Raw genomic sequence first — 18096 nt, forward strand, 5'->3', positions numbered from 1 at the left:
CTATGTAATTTCCTAGGTCATTGTTATCTATGCGCTGTTGAAAATGGTGGTTTACCGAAGACAACTCTCATCTGTCTGAACCTGCTGAATGGGGCTTACAATATATTTTATTTTTGTTAATTTTCACCTACAGCAATAGTTTTGCTTTAAACAGGGTCTGTGGTCATTTTTAGATATACAGGGTAAAGTTGATTTATCATTTTATAACGAGGACAGCAATCACTTTTGCGAAGGTGCACAAAATAAGCTCACTCCGTAAAAACGTAATAACCATTCGATTTTTAGATGTGGGTGAAATCCTTTCTTGTGCTATACACTGAACACCTGCTCTTTCCATGACCTTAGACTGACCAGGTGAATGCTATGATTCCTTATTGATGTCACTTGTTAAATCTACTTCAATCATTGTAGATGAAGGGGAGGAGACAGGCTAAAGACAGATTTTTAAGCTTTAAGACAATTGAGACATGGATTGTGTATGTGTGCCATTCAGAGGGTGAATGGGCAAGACAAAACATTGAAGTGCCTTTGAACGGGGTATGGTAGTAGGTGCCATCCGTACCAATTTGTGTTAAGAACTGCAACGCTTCTGGGTTTTTCACACTCAACAATTCCCCGTGTGTATCAAGAATGGTCCAAAGGACATCCAGGCAACTGTTGGACGCATTGGGGTCAACATGGGCCAGTGGTAACCGATGTGAAATGGCTCGCTTGTTAGCGGTGGTGCACGCTAATAGCTTTTCAATCAGTGACGTCACTCGCTCTGAGACCTTGAAGTAGTTGTTCCCCTTGCTCTGCAAGGGCCTCTGCTTTTTGTGGCGCGATGGGTAATGATGCTTCGAGGGTGGCTGTTGTCGATGTGTGCAGAGGGTCCCTGGTTTGAGCTCAGGTAGGGGCGAGGAGAGGGACGGAAGCTATACTGTTACACCAGCATCCCTGTGGAAAGCTTTCGACACCTTGTAAAGTCCATGTCTGACGAATTGAGGCTGAGGGCCAAAGGAGGGGTGCCACTCAATATTAGGAAGGTGTTCTTAATGTTTTGTACGCTTATTCATTGACTGTTATTACTAGCTCAAACACTTAATCTGCAAAAATGACAATTAGTGGGTGATGGTGATTTCAGAACACTAGTGGAAGGGACTGAAAACAGGCTACATTTCCCCCTTAATCTGATAGTGGTAGTGGGGTGGTAGATGCCTAGTCTTCCTTATTGCTCAGCTCAGGTGCCTAGATAGTACTTACACACACATACAAAATTTGCACACGCACAGAAGTCAGCCCAGACGGATACAGCTCAGAGAGCCCCAGCTCATGAGTGCCATCAGCAGCAGATTTTAATTGAGAATTATTCTTTTTTTTTCACCTTTATTTAACCAGATGAGCTAGTTTTACAACTGCGACCTGGCCAAGATAAAGCAAAGCAGTGTGACACAAACAACAACACAGAGTTACACATGGAATAAACAAGCACACAGTCAACACAATAGAAAAAAAAGAAAGTCTATATACCGTGTGTGCAAATGGTGGAATGAGGTAAGACAGTTAATAGGCCATAGTAGCGAAGTAATTACAGTTGAGCAAATTAACACTGGAGTGATAGATGTGCAAGTAGAAATACTGGTGTGCAAAAGAGCAGAAAAGTACATTTAAAAAAATATGGGGATGAGGTAGGTAGATTGGGTGGGCTATTTACAGATGGGCTATGTACAGCTGCAGCGATTGGTTAGCTGCTCATATAGTTGATGTTTAAAGTTAGTGAGGGAAATATAAGTCTCCAGCTTCAGCGATTTTTGCAATTCTTTCCAGTCATTGGCAACAGAGAACTGGAAGGAAAGGCGGCCAAAGGAGGTTTTGGCTTTGGGGTGTGTGCTACGGGTGGGTGTTGTTATTGTGACCAGTGATTGGAAGCATTGGGATAAGGCGGAGCTTTACCTAACATAGACTTTTATAGATGACCTGGAGCCAGTTGGTTTGGCTGTTGGTTGGCTTTGGTGACAAAACGGATGGCACTGTGATAGACTGCATACAGTTTGCTGAGTAGTGTATTAAAAGCTATTTTGTAAATGACATCGCCGAAGTCGAGGACCGGTAGGATAGTCAGTTTTACGAGGGTATGTTTGACGGCGTGAGTGAAGGAGGCTTTGTTGCGAAATAGGAAGCAGATTCTAGATTTAATTTTGGATTGGAGATATTTAATATGCGTCTGGAAGGAGAGTTTACAGTCTAGCCAGACTGAAAAGCATGCATTTGGTTTTACTAGCGTTTAAGAGCAGTTGGAGGCCACGGAAGGAGTGTTGTATGGCATTGAAGCCCGTTTGGAGGTTAGTTAACCTGTTATGTCTGCATCCCTTTGTTCTCAATTTCTGCCTGAAGACATACCCTAATCTAACTGCCTGTAGCTCACCCCCAGAGGCAAGGATATGCATATTCTTGGTATCATTTGAATGGAAACATTCTGAAGTTTGTGGAAATGTTAATTGAATGTAGGAGACTATAACACAGTAGATCTGGTGGAAGAAAAGAGAAAGAAAGAGCATACGTTTTCTGTTTTTTATTGTTGTAGCATCATCTTTCACATGTACTAGAATAGCCACACAGTCAGATAGGATACTGGAGATAATGATGGATGACACAAGTGGTATAGAGAGAAATAGTCCTATAATTCCTATAATAACTACAATCTAAAACTTCTTACCTGGGAATATTGAAGTCTTATGTTAAAAGGAACCACCAGCTTTCACATGTTCTGAGCAAGGAACTTAAACGTTAGCTTTCTTACATGGCACATATTGCACTTTACTTTCTTCTCCAACACTTTGTTTTTGCATTATTTAAACCAAATTGAACACGTTTCATTATTTCTTTGAGGCTAAATTGATTTTATTGATGTATTATATTAAGTTAAAATAAGTGTTCATTCAGTATTGTTGTAATTGGTTTTTGGTCCTCCCAATAAATCGGTATCGGCGTTGAAAAATCATAATCGGTCGACCTCTATTTGGGGCAGCCAGGAGGAAAGCATGGCCAGCTGTAGAGAAATGCTTATTGAAATTCTCGATTATCGTGGATTTATCAGTGGTGACAGTGTTACCTAGCCACAGTGCAGTGGGCAGCTGGGAGGAGGTGCTCTTGTTCTCCATGGACTTTACTGTCCCAAAACTTTTTGGGGGTAGGAGCTACAGGATGCACATTTATTTTTGAAAACGCTAGCCTTTGCTTTCCTGACTGACTGCGTGTATTGGTTCCTGATTTCCTTGAAAAGTTGCATATCGCGGGGACTGTTCGATTTTAGTGCAGTCCGCCACAGGATGTTTTTCTGCTGGTCGAGGGCTGTCAGGTCTGGAGTGAACCAAGGGCTATATCTGTTCTTAGTTCTAAATTTTTTGAAAGGCGCAAGCTTATTTAAGATGGTGAGGAAATTACTTTTAAAGAACGACCAGGCATTCTTGACTGACGGGATGAGGTCAATATCCTTCCAGGATACCCGGGCCAGGTCGATTAGAAAGGCCTGCTCGCAGAAGTGTTTTAGGGAGCGTTTGACAGTGATGAGGGGTGGTCATTTGACCGCGGACCAATAGCAGATGCAGGCAGTGATCGCTGAGATCCTGATTGAAAAAAGCAGCGGTGTATTTGGAGGGCAAGTTGGTCAGGGTGATATCTATGAGGGTGCTCATGTTTAATTTGTGTGAGATTGAGGGCATATAGTTTAGATTGTAGGACTGCCGGGGTGCATATCCCAGTAAGCATATCCCAGTTTAAGTCAGCTTGCAGAACGAACTCGGAAGATAGATGGGGTGCAATAATTTCACATATGGTGTCCAGAGCACACCTGGGAGCTGAGGGGGGTCTATAACAGGCGGCAACAGAGAGAGACTTATTTCTGGGGAGATTCATTTTTAAAATTAGAAGCTCAAACTGTTTGGGCATAGACCTGGAAAGTATGACAGAACTTTGCAGGCTATCTCTGCAGTAGATTGCAACTCCTCCCCCTTTGGCAGATCTATCTTGACGGAAAATGTTGTAGTTGGGGATGGAAATCTCAATTTTTGGTGGCCCTTCCTTAGCCAGGATTCAGACACAGCAAGGACATCAGGGTTGGCGGAGTGTGCTAAAGCAGTGAGTAAAACAAACCTAGGGAGGAGGCTTCTGATGTTAACATGCATGAAACCAAGGCTTTTTCGGTTACAGAAGTCAACAAATGAGAGTGCCTGGGGACACACAGGGCCTGGGTTAACCTCCACATCACCTGAGGAACAGAGGAGGAGTAGGATGAGGGTACGGCTAAAGGCTATCAAAACTGGTCGCCTAGTGCGTTGGGGACAGAATAAAAGGAGCAGATTTCTGGGTGTGGTAGAATAGATTCAGGGCATAATGTACAGACTGGTATGGTGGGGTGCGGGTACAGTGGAGGTAATCCCAGGCACCGAGTGATAAGAGAGGTTGCATCGCATCTCTGGACGGGCTAGTTATGCTGGGTGAGTATTATACCCTGATGAAGACAGCCTGGCTGTCGAAACGTTGGATATTACATTTTTGCATCTGAGCTCCTAGAGTGTGCGGCTCTCCTTTATTTTCATGCTGGGTGAGGTCATCACGTGTGGGAGGTGGGACAAAGGAGGTATCTGAGGCATGTTGAGTGTTACTTGGGGCTCCGCAGTAAACTAAGACAATAATAACTATCCTAAACAACAGTGTGCAAGGCATATTGACATTTGAGAGCCATAAAGCAATCACAGGTGTTGATTGGGAGAGCTAGCTAAGGCAACAATGGGTAAGACAACAACAGCTAATCAGCTAAGACAACAACAGGTAAAATGGTGATGAATGGGCAGAGAGGGTCGGGTTAACTACATACAGTGCCTGAGTTGCGGCTGACAGATATACAAAAAATAAACAAAATGGAGTACCGTGATTAATGAACAGTCCAGCAGGCATCAGCTATGTAGCCAAGTGATCATAGGGTCCAGTGAACAGGGAAGCCGCGGGTATTCGTTACTATGCTAGCACACTGGAGACACGGCATTTACAGTTAGCAGGCCGGGGTAAGTAGAATCGTCTGCTCTGACGTCCGGCGAATGCCGGTTGAGAGCGTTAAGTCGGTGGACCAGTCGTTGTGGTACGGCGGGGCGCCGTGTCGACTAAGGGTCCAGACCAGATGGACGAAAGAGGTAGTTGTAGTAATTTCGTCTGGAAAAATGAATGTGTTTATGCAACAAATGTTAGTTTATCGCATCAAGCCGAATCGCATCAATTCATTCTCTAATCAAACCGAATCGCACCGAACTAAACCGTATCTTCCTGTATCGGAGCCTGTGTATCTAGATGCATATAGAATCGACTTGAAAGGGAAAGGTGCACATCCTTACTATACAGTGCATTCGGAAAGTATTCAGAGCCCTTGACATGTCCAACATTTTGTTACCTTAACCTTATTCTAAAATGGATTAAATAGTTTTTTCCCCCTCATCAATCTACACACAATACCCCATAATGACAAAGCAAAAGAGGTTTTTAGAAATGTTTGCAAATAAAAAAACTGAATGTAACATTTACATAAGTGAGCCATGAAGTGCTTTGAAAGGCTGGTCATGGCTCACATCAACACCATCATGCCGAAAACCCTAGACCCACTCGAATTCGCATACCGCCCCAACCGAGCCACAGATGACGCAATCTCAATCACACGCCACACTGCTCTTTCCCACTTGGACAAAAGGAACAGAATTCTGTTAATTGACTACAGCTCAGCGTTCAACACCATAGTACCCACAAAGGACCCTGGTACTAAACACCTCCCTCTGCAACTGGATCCTGGACATCCTGACGGTTCGCCCCCGGGAGTTAAGGGTAGGCAACAACACATCTGCCACGCTGATTCTCAACACTGGGGCCCCTCAGGGGTGCATGCTTAGTCCCCTCCTGTACTCTTTTTTTACATTTTTTTTTATGTATTTAGTAAATATTTTTTTAACTCTATTTCTTGAACTGGATTGTTGGTTAAGGACCTGTAAGTATTCATTTCACGATATTTGGTGTGACAAATACAATTTGATTTGATTCAGACCCTTTACTCAGTACTTTGTTGAAGCACCTTTGGCAGCGATTACAGCCTCGAGCCTTCTTGGGTATGACGCTACAAGCATGGCACACCTGTATTTGGGGAGTTTCTCCAATTCCTCTCTGCAGATCCTCTCAAGCTCTGTCAATTTGGGTGGGGAGCATTGCTGCATAGCTATTTTTAAGGTCTCCAGAGACATTCGATCGGGTTTAAGTCCGGGCTCTGGCTGGGCCACTCAAGGACATTCAGGGACTTGTCCCGAAGAAACTCCTGCGTTGTCTTGGCTGTGTGCTTAGGGTCATTGTTCTGTTGGAAAGTGATCTTTCGCCCCAGTCCTGAGCGCTCTGGAGCAGGTTTTCATCAAGGATATCGCTGTACTTTGCTCCGTTTGTCTTTGCCTCGATCCTGACTAGTCTCCAAGTCCCTGCCGCTGAAAAACATCCCCACAGCGTGATGCTGCTCACACCATGCTTCACCTTAGGGATGGTGCCAGGTTTCTTCCAGATGTGATGCTTGGCATTCAGTCCAAATAGTTCAATCTTGGTTTCATCAGACCAGAGAAATCTTATTTCTCATGTTCTGAGAGTCTTTAGGTGCCTTTTGGCAAACTCCAAGTGAGATGTCATGTGCCTTTTACTGAGGGGCTTCCATCTCGCTACCATAAAGGCCTGATTAGTGGAGTGGTGCAGAGATGGTTGTGCTTCTGGAAGGTTCTCCCATCTCTACAGAGGAACTCTAGAGCTCTATCAGAGTGACCATTGGGTTCTTGGTCACCTACCATTGCACAGTTTGGCTGGGCGGCCAACTCTAGGAAGAGTCTTGGTGGTTCCTAACTTCTTCCATTTTAAGAATGATGGTGGCCACTGTGTTCTTGGGAACCTTCGATGCAGCAGAAAGTTTTTGGTACCCTTCCCCAGATCTGTGCCTTTACACAATCCTGTCTTGGAGCTCTACAGACAATCGCTTCAACCTCATGGCTCAGATTTTGCTCTGACATGCACTGTCAACTGTGGGACCTTATATAGACAGGTGTGTGCCTTTCCAAATCATGTCCAATCAATTGAATTTAGCACAATGGATGATCAATGGAAACAGGATGCACCTGAGCTCGATTTCGTGTCTCATAGCAAATGGTCTGAATACTTGTAAATCATTTATTACTGTTTATTCTATTTTTAACAAATTTGCTAAAATAAACTTTCCGCTTTGTCATTAGATTGCTGAGAATATATATATTTTTAAACCAATTGTAGAGTAAGGCTGTAATGTAACGAAATCTGGAAAAAGTCCAGGTGTCTGAATACTTTCCCGAAGGCACTGTATATTAATACACTTGTTAAGTTAATCAAGTATACATTACCATATATTACCTGTTAATTTCCAAAGTTACTGAAAGTTCCTGTAAAGTTTTGGTAGTTTTGCAACCCTTGTCCGTATACGTACTTAGGGGAGTGTACATATCATTGACTACAGCTCAGCGTTCAACACAATAGTGTCCTCAAAGCTCATCAATAAGCTAAGGACCCTGGGACTAAACACCTCCCTCTGCAACTGGATCCTGGACGGGCCGCTCCCAGGTGGTAAGGGTAGGTAACAACACATCCGCCACACTGATCCTCAACACAGGGGCCCCTCAGGGGTGCGTTCTCAGCCCCCTCCTGTACTCCCTGTTCACTCATGACTGCATGGCCAGGCACGACTATAACACCATCATTAAGTTTTCCAGTGACACAACAGTTGTAGGCCTGATCACCGACAACGACGAGACACCCTATAGGGAGGAGGTCAGAGACCTGGCTGTGTGGTGCCTGGACAACAACCTCTCCCTCAACGCGATCAAGACAAAGAAGATGATTGTGGACTACAGGAAAAAGAGGACCGAGCATGCCCCCATTCTCATCGACAGGGCTGCAGTGGAGCAGGTTGAGAGCTTCTAGTTCCTTGGTGTCCACATCACCAGCAAACTAACGTGGTCCAAGCACACCAAGACAGTCGTGAAGAGGGCACGACAAAACCTATTCCCCCTCGGGAGATTGAAAAGATTTGGCATGGGTCCTCAGATCCTCAAAAGGTTCTACAGCTGCACCATCGAGAGCATCCTGACTAGTTGCATCACTGCCTGGTATGGCAACTGCTCGGCCTCCGACCACAAGGTGCCTCAGAGGATAGTGCAAACGGCCCAGTACGTCACTGGGGCCAAGCTACCTGCCATCCAGGACCTATATACCAGGCGGTGTCAGAGGAAGGCCCTAAAAATTGTCAATGACTCCAGCCACCCTGGTCATATTCTGTTCTCTCTGCTACCACATGGCAAGCAGTACCGGAGCACCAAGTCTAGGTCCAAGAGGCTTCTAGCCCCCAACCATAAGACTCCTGAACATCTAGAACAAATGGCTTTCGAGACTCTTTGCATTGCTCCCCCCTCCACACCACTGCCACTCTCTGTTGTCATCTATGCATAGTTACTTTAACAACTCTACCTACATGTACTACCTCAACTAACCGGTGCCCCCGAATATTGACTCTGTACCGGCACCCCCTTTTATATATTGTTATTTTTTACTGCTGCTCTTTAATTATTTGTTACTTTTATCTCTTGTTCTTATCTGAAAATGCACTGTTGGTTAGGGGCTCGTAAGTAAGCATTTGGCTGTAAGGTCTACCTGTTGTATTGTAGTACCTGTTGTATTCGGCTCATGTGACTAATACAATTTGATATCATTTAGAGCGTGTTCCGGTGTGTTCGCTTGTATGATTTGCTCTCTCCAATTTCTCTTAAACGTTGGGCTACTGTTTCACAGTATGTGTCAGGGGTGTAAAGGACATGCAAACTTTGCGAGGTGGAATTGCGGTACAGTGAAGGTGTTAACCATCTGAAAGGGATGCACCATGAGACCCAAACCATTGCTGGCAGCAGTGCTGCATAGTGAGTTCACTGGAAGTAAAAAAAAATCTTTCTCTCACGGATCCCCCCCCCAAAATGGCAGTTTAAACTTAAGAATCTTTTCCCATTTGTCACATCCCTAGTATGTGTGTGGGTGTTCAGTATGTGTGTCAGTGTGGTTTTCAAGCTGCGCAGAATTGAAGTCCTCTTAATCATCCTATTGGCTCTGTCCTGTTTTCTGTGTAGAAGTACTGTCCAGAGATTTCCCTCTTATCTCCAGAGAGTACCACGTTTAACTCACAATTTACTCCAGAATCATTCCATTTGGACAATTTCACAATGGACCTTTTCTTAGAAACCATTTGATGTGTGTTATGTGTTTTCTCTTTGAAGACTGAACCAGTACTCTTATTTACTCAGTAAATTGCACTAACAGAATAGTATACTGTCCACAGAACTGCCCCAGGCGCCACTAATGCATGGTAGTATGATTTTATGAAGGTTGGGTGGTTTTAAATCAGAGCAGGGTGTAATTGGAGTTTAGCTCTTTCACGAACTGCCCCTGAACACTCAAGTTAATTGTTAACGGCTCTCCGATCTTTTTTTCAGTGGGGTTCTAGTGGTGTTTAGAACATTTAATGGGGTCTCTCTCCTTCCCCATAAAGGATCCTCCATGTTCCTACCGGTGTAGTGAGGGACTTTTCCAGGTCAGGCGGGGGGGAGAGAGAGAGCTCATGTGAGGCAACAAGTGTGTGAGTGTATGTGTTAAGGTATAGGTTGAGGGCTCCACTAATGAGAAGCACGTGTGGGCCAATCACAGCACTGCAAGGGCCTGAGCAGTGTACCTTTAACTTATTAAAGGCAGTAAAATTGATGCTTCCTCCTGTTTTCCCAATTAAACCTCCAAGACGTTTATTTTCTCTTGTTTCCAGGGGTTCGGTGAGCACATCTGGTACCAGTAGGCTGCTACTGTATGTGATAAGGCTGCTTGCCCTGCATGGTCACTGACCACTGGTTAGGTTGGGACTAGTTCAAACTGGACTGGGTCGGTCTGGTCTGTCAGATCTGTGGTCCTTCATCACCCTAGTTCTTACCCAGTGTGGTCGATCACTGCAGTCACTCTCCCTCTAGAAACTAGTGTTCATGAAACAAGGTCCTAGGCCCTCAAACACCTAACCCCATGATGTTGGTGAGCTGCATCTGGAGCATCCTGCAGTCACCCTGCAGTGGTTTGGGTCAAACTCATAAACACTGAATCATAGTCAGAGCCATGTTCTTTAGACTACTGTAAAATAACCTCTTATAAACCTGCAATAAGAAAATGTGTGCATTGTCTTTAAATGACTAGATTTTCTCCTAAACCATATCCTCCTAGAGAGGTGGTTAACTATGTTATTTAAGCTGTATTGTAATGGACGTACTGTATGTTGTGCACTAGCCTCATCCAAGACTTTTGGACATTTGAATCTCCATGAAGCAGAAAGTAAGTACAGCTCCTCATTCATTCATCCCTCTCTGTGCTTCTCTTCTCTCTGTTTATGTTTCAGCTGACGAGAGCCAGAGACAGCTGTGTATGTGCATTCTGTACCACATCAGTGTGGACGACAGATTCAAGTCCATGTTTGCCTACACGGACTGCATACCACAGGTAAGACTGGGTAGTGTATACTCTAGCGTCGGGGGCTGGGGCCATAGACCAGACAGCATTAGCATCGAGGCTAACAGCCTTGGAATTATGCATGAGAAAAAGGGGTGTAGCGAGGGAAGGATGGATGGAAAGAGGGAGGGATGGAGAGGGTGGGAGAAATGGAGAGAGCTGAAGGAATAGAGAGCGGCAGGAATGGGTGGAGTGGTAGGAATGGAGAGAGAGAGAGAGGAATTGAGATGGGGGAGGCATGCTACATTTGCACCCAAATCGCCAAAGGACGGCTGCTCAGCCTTCACTCTCATTGATGACAGGTCCACGTTTTTTAAAATGTCTTTCCACTTATTGGAGCGCTGGAGAAAGCCTTGCATCCTTCGTCTAACCAGCCCTCAGTGAAAAAGGACTTTATCTCCATCTTTTCTATAGTATAGGCCTTTTTGGTGTACGTAGAATGCACTAATAGGGAATATCTAGATTTTAAGTGTACATGATGTTAGTGATGTCGGGATGAAACTGAGATGTCATATTGATTGAGTTAAGTCTGATTGCATCTGTCTTTCATCATTGATAGATTAGTTAAATGCTTATTTTGTTTGTCTTGTGAGATTGGGTGTAAATGGGGGCCAGATGCTCATAAACAGGGTTGTTTGTTTAGTGGGTCATGTCGCCAGTAGATCTGCCCTGCGGGGTCAGAGGGAATGTTGGGTAACAGCATGACTGGAAAGTGGCCTTTGACCCCAGGACCTCTCTCTCGTTCTCTTGCTCTTTCTCTGTCTCTAGGGATGGTCCTTTTGCTAGCGCTGGGCAGTTTACAGTATTTTACTATATATGGGTATTGATGTACGGTTTGGATTTGTACTTTTACCTTCTATAATGGTATATCAGTGTTTGGTTTGTTAAATATGATACCCAACTTTAACACGTGTAATGTAAACATTTTTTTTTGTTTACTCCGTTTTCTACTTGAGTTGTTTTTCTCCCTCCTGTTGCATGCCACTTCCCACACCAAGCCCTGCCCCCCTGTCATCCAAGCACTTTCTTGTTGTTTGCTCTGCAGTCTGCATGGTCAGATAGATGCAACAAGATATTGGTGACATGCTGCTTTCCCCAAGCATTATATAATGACACTATTAGTTTGTGTATCTTACTGTCTGCTAGTTTGTCTTTTCTTAGCAAAGTTGTGACTAAAATAAATATTGTTAGCCGCTAATGCTAATCGCTAGTTAGATGGCTAGCTAGCTTGCTAAATGTACTAATAATCAGAGCAAACGTAACCGTGGTACCAGTGTTGGTGTAGGCCTAGGTAAGCATAGGCGAAGCATGAATGTGTTAGCAGAGTTTCTAAACGCAGAGGCGCATCATTACGAGAACGCGTGCGAAATAGACAAAGTAGATCAGACCGGGGTTTGCGGTTTGGAAAGTCAATGAGAGAAGTGACATTCTTCCTTAGTAGTTCATTTAAAAAAACATCTGAACCTAGATTCGAGCAAAATCTTAAGTAGTTGAACATGTTATTACTCTAGCCTCGTGAATGTGACAAACTGACACGTTTTCATTTTTGTTCAAAACAAATATCTAAGGAAAGCCTTTGATTTGATGGTCTGCACATCCGCAGTTTGCCGCGAGGCGAATGTTAAACCCAATGACGTATTTTGTGCATGAGCTTAGCTAGCCAACGTCCCCATGACATCGCCTACTAGTGTGATCGGGGATTTCTATTGGAGAAGCCGTTTCTGCCTATCTTCATACTGTACTGTCTTTAATGTTTGCTAGCTACATGAGGTAAGATGAGGTACTTCTAATTAAGGGTCACCTAGAAACACTGACCAGCACTTTTGGTTCCTACCCAATAATTATTTCCTGGCTTATTCATTTGCTGTCATGTCAAACATCAATATATTCAAGGTGCTGCCCACTATATTCCATCTATAGAACTTTGCCCATATCATGCAGCCCTGCAGGTCACTGTGTGGAAATGATAACAAAAGTGCAGGAAATGCAGAAATCTATGAAAATACTGATAATCATTTTTTGTTTGAAGTTGGATTGAACACTACAACAATTAGATTGGAGAAAGCCCCTTCAAAATCACTTATAATGTATGCTTTGCCACCCTAGGGTCATGCACTACTCAAAGCACATTTAGAACTTTTATTATTCAGAAACATAAAATACCTTCAAATACTGTCATACCGTCCAATGTGGAAAATATGATGATTAATTTGGACATATCGCCCATCCTACCTGGAGCCAAACGCCTCTCTATCCTCCCTCCCTATTTCCCACTGGACACGCTTCCTCATCAGGCTACCTCTCCTCTGCCCCTGCCCTTTGGCCAGCTCAACCTTTTCCTCTCTGCCCCTGCCCTTTGGCCAGCTCAACCTTTTCTTCTCTGCCTCCCCTACTCCTTTACTTTCTGCCCTTCACCTCTCTACCTCTTCCCCTGGGCCTGGGGCAAGACCTGACCCAATCATTTCCACTTCTGGTGGGGTCAGTTCCGGGCTGGGAGGGAGAGGCCGGACATGGGGTTATGAGGGAGAGGAAGGGGCGAAGGGCTGTGCAGGGTTAGGGGGGAAGGAGTGGAGGTTGGAGGGGAGTGATGGAGGTTCTGCTGTGTAGTGTGGCGCTAAGCCTCCTCTGGCTATGCTGTGGTAAATAAGCAGAGGCAGGTGCCAGACAGTCTAGACGGGGCTGATTTGGGGTCCAGGGCCCCTGGTATGTGATACCTGATGCGAGGTGTGTGTGTGTGTGTGTGTGTGTGTTAGTAGGATTGCACACTACTGACTCCTCACAGGGAGCGGACCTGCAGTGCCCCTGCTTAAAGCCTTTCCTGTTTAATGTTAAATCAGAGCAGGAGTGCTGGGAGACTGGGCAGGGAAAGAGGGGGAGCAGAGGACAAGGGCTGGGAGCAACTCCTTTGTGGACCTGCACCTCTCTCTGTAGTTGACTTCCAGGGTGTTAACTGGTGGCCTAGCCCCCTCTTCTGCTCCACTCATCACGTCTCCCCCCTCACCGCCCCCTCCACACATGTACAAATACACACACATCCACCATCATCACTAAGGACATGAAGCTTACTGTCTTTTGACGTAATTGAAGGAGACTGTAGAATGCTCTATATGAATCAGAGGCCTTTGGATTGTGGAGGAATGGACAAATTGCAAGCAGGCATGGAATGTCCTCTTTCCATCTCCCTATGTCCACCTCTCTCCTCCATCTGTTTGCAAGCCCTCTCAGTAGTCCCCTGCAGGGTCTTGGCACAGACCTGATTAGACAGAAATGACTGTACCTATACTTATCTGCTCACTTCAGAAAAGGCCTTTCTGTTTCCGTACTCTGCGGTTAACCCAGTGTGTGTCACCATGGCGACCCACTAAATGACTGTATGGACGATATGTAGACCAGTGTCATCAACATGGTGATGTCATTCAGCCAATGATGTCACCAAGCATGCATCCATCCTCAAATAGAGTGAAAGGTTTGGGACACTGACTGACTTCTGGCCAGCTATAATGATTGTTGATGAATTGATTGATTTAGGTATTATTTGATTGCTTGACAGTTGATGAAGATGCTGTTTGATTGTGGTGAGAGCCCCATGGACCCTGAGCTCATCTCCTTCTGCATCAACCTGGCTGCCAACAAGAGGAATGCACAGGTCATCTGTGAAGGTAAAACACACACACACACACACACACACACACACACACACACACACACACACACACACACATACACACACACACACTTCTAATCCTGTTTTTACGTTCCTAGGTAATGGTCTGAAGATGCTGATGAAGAGGGGTCTGAAGCTAAAGGATGTTCTGACCATGAAGATGATCAGGAACGTGTCTCAACACGACGGACCCACCAAGAACCTCTTCATAGTGCGTACTAAACTAACTCACACTCAGTCTAACACTGATGAGCTTAATCATGCTCAGTATAGATATAGGCCAGGGATGGTCAACTGTTGCTCGGGGCCCTCCTTTTGTAGGCCTGCAGATCATAATATATATATTTTTGGAACTCAGTCATGGTTCTTACTGTTGCGAGTTAGAATAGTGGAATACACAATGTGCCAATTTCAAAATGGGTTATTGCTTCAGCAGTTTCTCTTAAGTCACTGACAGACACTTAATTATCACTAAAATCTGCAAACATTTCTCCCCACCCCATTGCAAAATGAGTAGAATTGCATGAAAATGAGTTATAACATTGCAACATTTTCTTTACGTCCCATGGCAAAATGTGTAAAATAGCAGGAAATTACATTTGTTCTCTCCGCTGTCAAGAGGAGGGCCATGTCTTGCTCGCAAGGTAGGGTGGAAAGGGGCTGGGGGGGCAAAAGGCTAGGGCCGGCTCTGACTGCATGTGTGTGGGTATGGATATGCAGACCCATGAGCCACTGCTGCCGCCCGTGAGGAGTTCCGTTTTTTTTGTCGCTTCCATCCCTGATATAGGCAGGTAAGGCTAGACAGGCTAACATGATCTGTGTTCTTATAATAGTATCACTGAATCCATAATCTCTCATGGACAGATGCATGTAATATGGTAATAGAGACTGTCAACAGACTGTGGGATGCAAGACGAACAAATAACTTTGTTCCGATATGCAGATTTTTTTGTCACTGATCATTTGGATAAATCACAATTTTGCAAATCACCATCTTTCAAATTTTGGAAGGGGAGGGGACATTTGGCCCTGCTTACATTTGGCCCTGCTTGACTTTGCGTTAGTCTCCCCCCCGAACTTAATTGAGCATCGGAAGAAATTACGCAAGATTTTAGTTCTGGGTTTTGTAGATTACTGACTCCATATCTATGCTTGTTCTTATACTAGTAGCTGAATCCATAGCTAGGCTCCATCTACCCCATACAGGGTCACCTGATATGAAAATGGGGTCGTGGAAGAATTTCAAAAATCCTGGCAAAAAAAATAATCTTGGTCTCTCAATCATTGTGCAGTTGACCTTAACTTCTTGACGCTACCCATCCCGTAAGCAGGATAATTGTCATCAGCAACCGCTGAATAGCATAGCGCCTCAGTCAAATAATATTACTAAAAATATTCATATTCATGAAATCACAAGTGCAATATTGCAAAACACAGTTTAGCCTTTTGTTAATCCACCTGTCGTCTCAGATTTTGAAATGATGCTTTACAGCGAAAGCAATCCTAGCGTTTGTGTAAGTTTATCGATCACATGACAAAACATTAAGTACACTTAGCATCAGGTAGCTTGGTCACGAAAATCAGAAAAGCAATCAAATTAATCGTTCACCTTTGATGATCTTCGGATGTTTTCACTCACGAGACTCCCAGTTACACAACAAATGTTCATTTTGTTCCATAAATATGATTTTTATATCCAAAATACCTTGTTTGGCGCATTATGTTCAGAAATTCACAGGAAAGAGCGGTCACGACAATGCAGACAAATTCCAAATAATATCCGTAATGTCCACAGAAACATGTCAAACGTTTTTTTGTAATCAATCCTCAGGTTGTTTTTAAAATATATCATCGATAATATATCAACCGCAAATGTCTTTCACAATAGGAGAGGGAATAACAATAGCTGTCCAAATTCTGTTGCGTGAGCAAAACTCATGTGACCACTTGACGCGATGTTATCGTTCTGGCTCGTTTTTTCAAAATAAAAGCCTGAAACTATGTCTGACGACTGACACCTTGAGGAAGCGATGGGAAAAGGAATCTGGTTGATATCCCTTTGAATGGAGCAATGGGAGGCTATGGAACATGGCGTTTTCAAAATAGAAGCCACTTCCTGGTTTGGTTTTTCTGAAGGTTTCGCCTGCAATATCAGTTCTGTTATACTCACAGACAATATTTTGACAGTTTTGGAAACTTTATAGTGTTTTCTATCCTAATCTGTCCATTATATGCATATTCTAGCATCTGGTCCTGAGAAATAGGCCGTTTACTTTGGGAACGTTATTTTTCTGAACATAAAAATAGTGCCCCCTATCTTCAAGAGGTTAAAAATCTAAATGAAAATTATTCAAATCTAAAAGTTACGTTTCAAACAGAGAGCGCCCTTAAATCGCGGTAAAGGCCATACTTGACCGTTGCACTTTAATAATTCCCACAGTGAATGTGTGGTGGTGAGATAAGATAAAGGAAGTCAGACTAATTTGCAATTTACTGTCATAGCCCCAATTATTATTATTTTTAAGTAAACATTGGCTGTTAATTCCATCATTTTTCATTTTGTTGGGGTCGTGAGAATTTTATATCAAAATGGGGTCTTGGGCCAAAAATGTTTGGGAACCCCTGACCTCTGTCTCTATGGTAACTGACCTCCCTCTGATCCCCCCTCAGGACTACGTAGGTGACTTGGCTGCTCAGACGGGAGTGCAGGAGAGGGAAGAGTATGTGATTGAGTGTCTGGGGACCTTGGCTAACCTCACCATCCCTGACCTGGACTGGGAACTGGTGCTGAAGGAGTACAACCTGGTGCCCTTCCTCAAAAACCACCTCAAACCAGGTAGGCTCAGAAACCGCCTCAAAGGGGGCGTTTGTGGTGCGGCAGGTAGCCTAGTGGTTAGAGCGTTGGACTAGTAACCGAAAGGTTGCAAGATCGAATCCCCGAGCTGACAAGGTAAAAATATGTTATTCTGTCCCTGTACAAGGTAGTTAACCCACTGTTCCTAGGCGGTCATTGAAAATAAGAATTTGTTCTTAACTGACTTGCCTAGTTAAATAAAGGTAAATAAAAAAAAGACCTCCTCAAACCAGGTAGGTCTCAAAGACTGCCTCAAACCAGGTAGGCCTCAAAGACCGCCTCAAACCAGGTGGTGAGGGAGGGAGAGTGAGAAAGGGGGGAAGGAAAACTTACAGGTGCATTCAGCCTGAAGATCTTGTGACAAGCAAATACTGTACGGCCATTCCACAAGTTTTCAATTTGAAATAATTCTATCCCATGGCTTTCTCCAATCCCTAACCCATAACCTTCATCACTCTATCAGTATCATTGACTGATCCTACATCATTGAATGATGTCAGCGATCTTACACACACACACACACACACACAGTGATATCACACAGTGACTTTTCCCTTCTCAGCTTTGATCTCTGTGACCTCTGACCTCTGCCCCCCACCAGGCTCGGCAGAGGATGACCTGATCCTAGAGGTGGTAATCATGATAGGGACGGTGTCCATGGACGACTCCTGTGCTGCCATGATGGCCAAGTCTGGCATCATCTCTGCCCTCATCGAGCTGCTCAACTGTAGGTAGTAGATAGGGCCCAGGCCTGCACATGCTAGGAGGGGTTATCCTACTAAAATGCCTGCAAGTTATGATCAAACTGACATGCTATGTGAGCTACAATATGAGTAGTAATGAAGAAATGGAGTGAAATGTATGATACAATATATACAGTACATCGACTTGTATTAGCTTGCTGGTTGAGGGATTGTATGGACATACAGTCTTTCTGTGGACGTGAGCCCAACAGAAGGACGATGAGTTTGTGTGTCAG

At 44.2% G+C, this 18096-nt stretch overlaps 1 protein-coding gene across 8 annotated transcripts in view; it reads left to right on the forward strand.

Moving 5' to 3' along the window:
* Positions 1-18096, forward strand: part of LOC109898157 (kinesin-associated protein 3) — a 54553-nt gene that overhangs the window by 20629 nt on the left and 15828 nt on the right. For all 8 annotated transcript variants that reach the window (XR_004211243.1, XM_020492990.2, XM_020492991.2 and 5 more), the window contains 5 exons: positions 10490-10590; positions 14150-14258; positions 14362-14474; positions 16934-17099; positions 17719-17844. Coding sequence is in view for 7 of the 8 variants with exons in the window: in XM_020492990.2 (XP_020348579.1) it covers positions 10490-10590; positions 14150-14258; positions 14362-14474; positions 16934-17099; positions 17719-17844 (615 nt within the window). In the remaining variant the exon portion in view is untranslated. The remainder of the gene's footprint in view (positions 1-10489; positions 10591-14149; positions 14259-14361; positions 14475-16933; positions 17100-17718; positions 17845-18096) is intronic.

This window comes from Oncorhynchus kisutch, linkage group LG10, assembly GCF_002021735.2.
Source record: "Oncorhynchus kisutch isolate 150728-3 linkage group LG10, Okis_V2, whole genome shotgun sequence".
NCBI classification, from domain to species: Eukaryota; Metazoa; Chordata; class Actinopteri; order Salmoniformes; family Salmonidae; genus Oncorhynchus; species Oncorhynchus kisutch.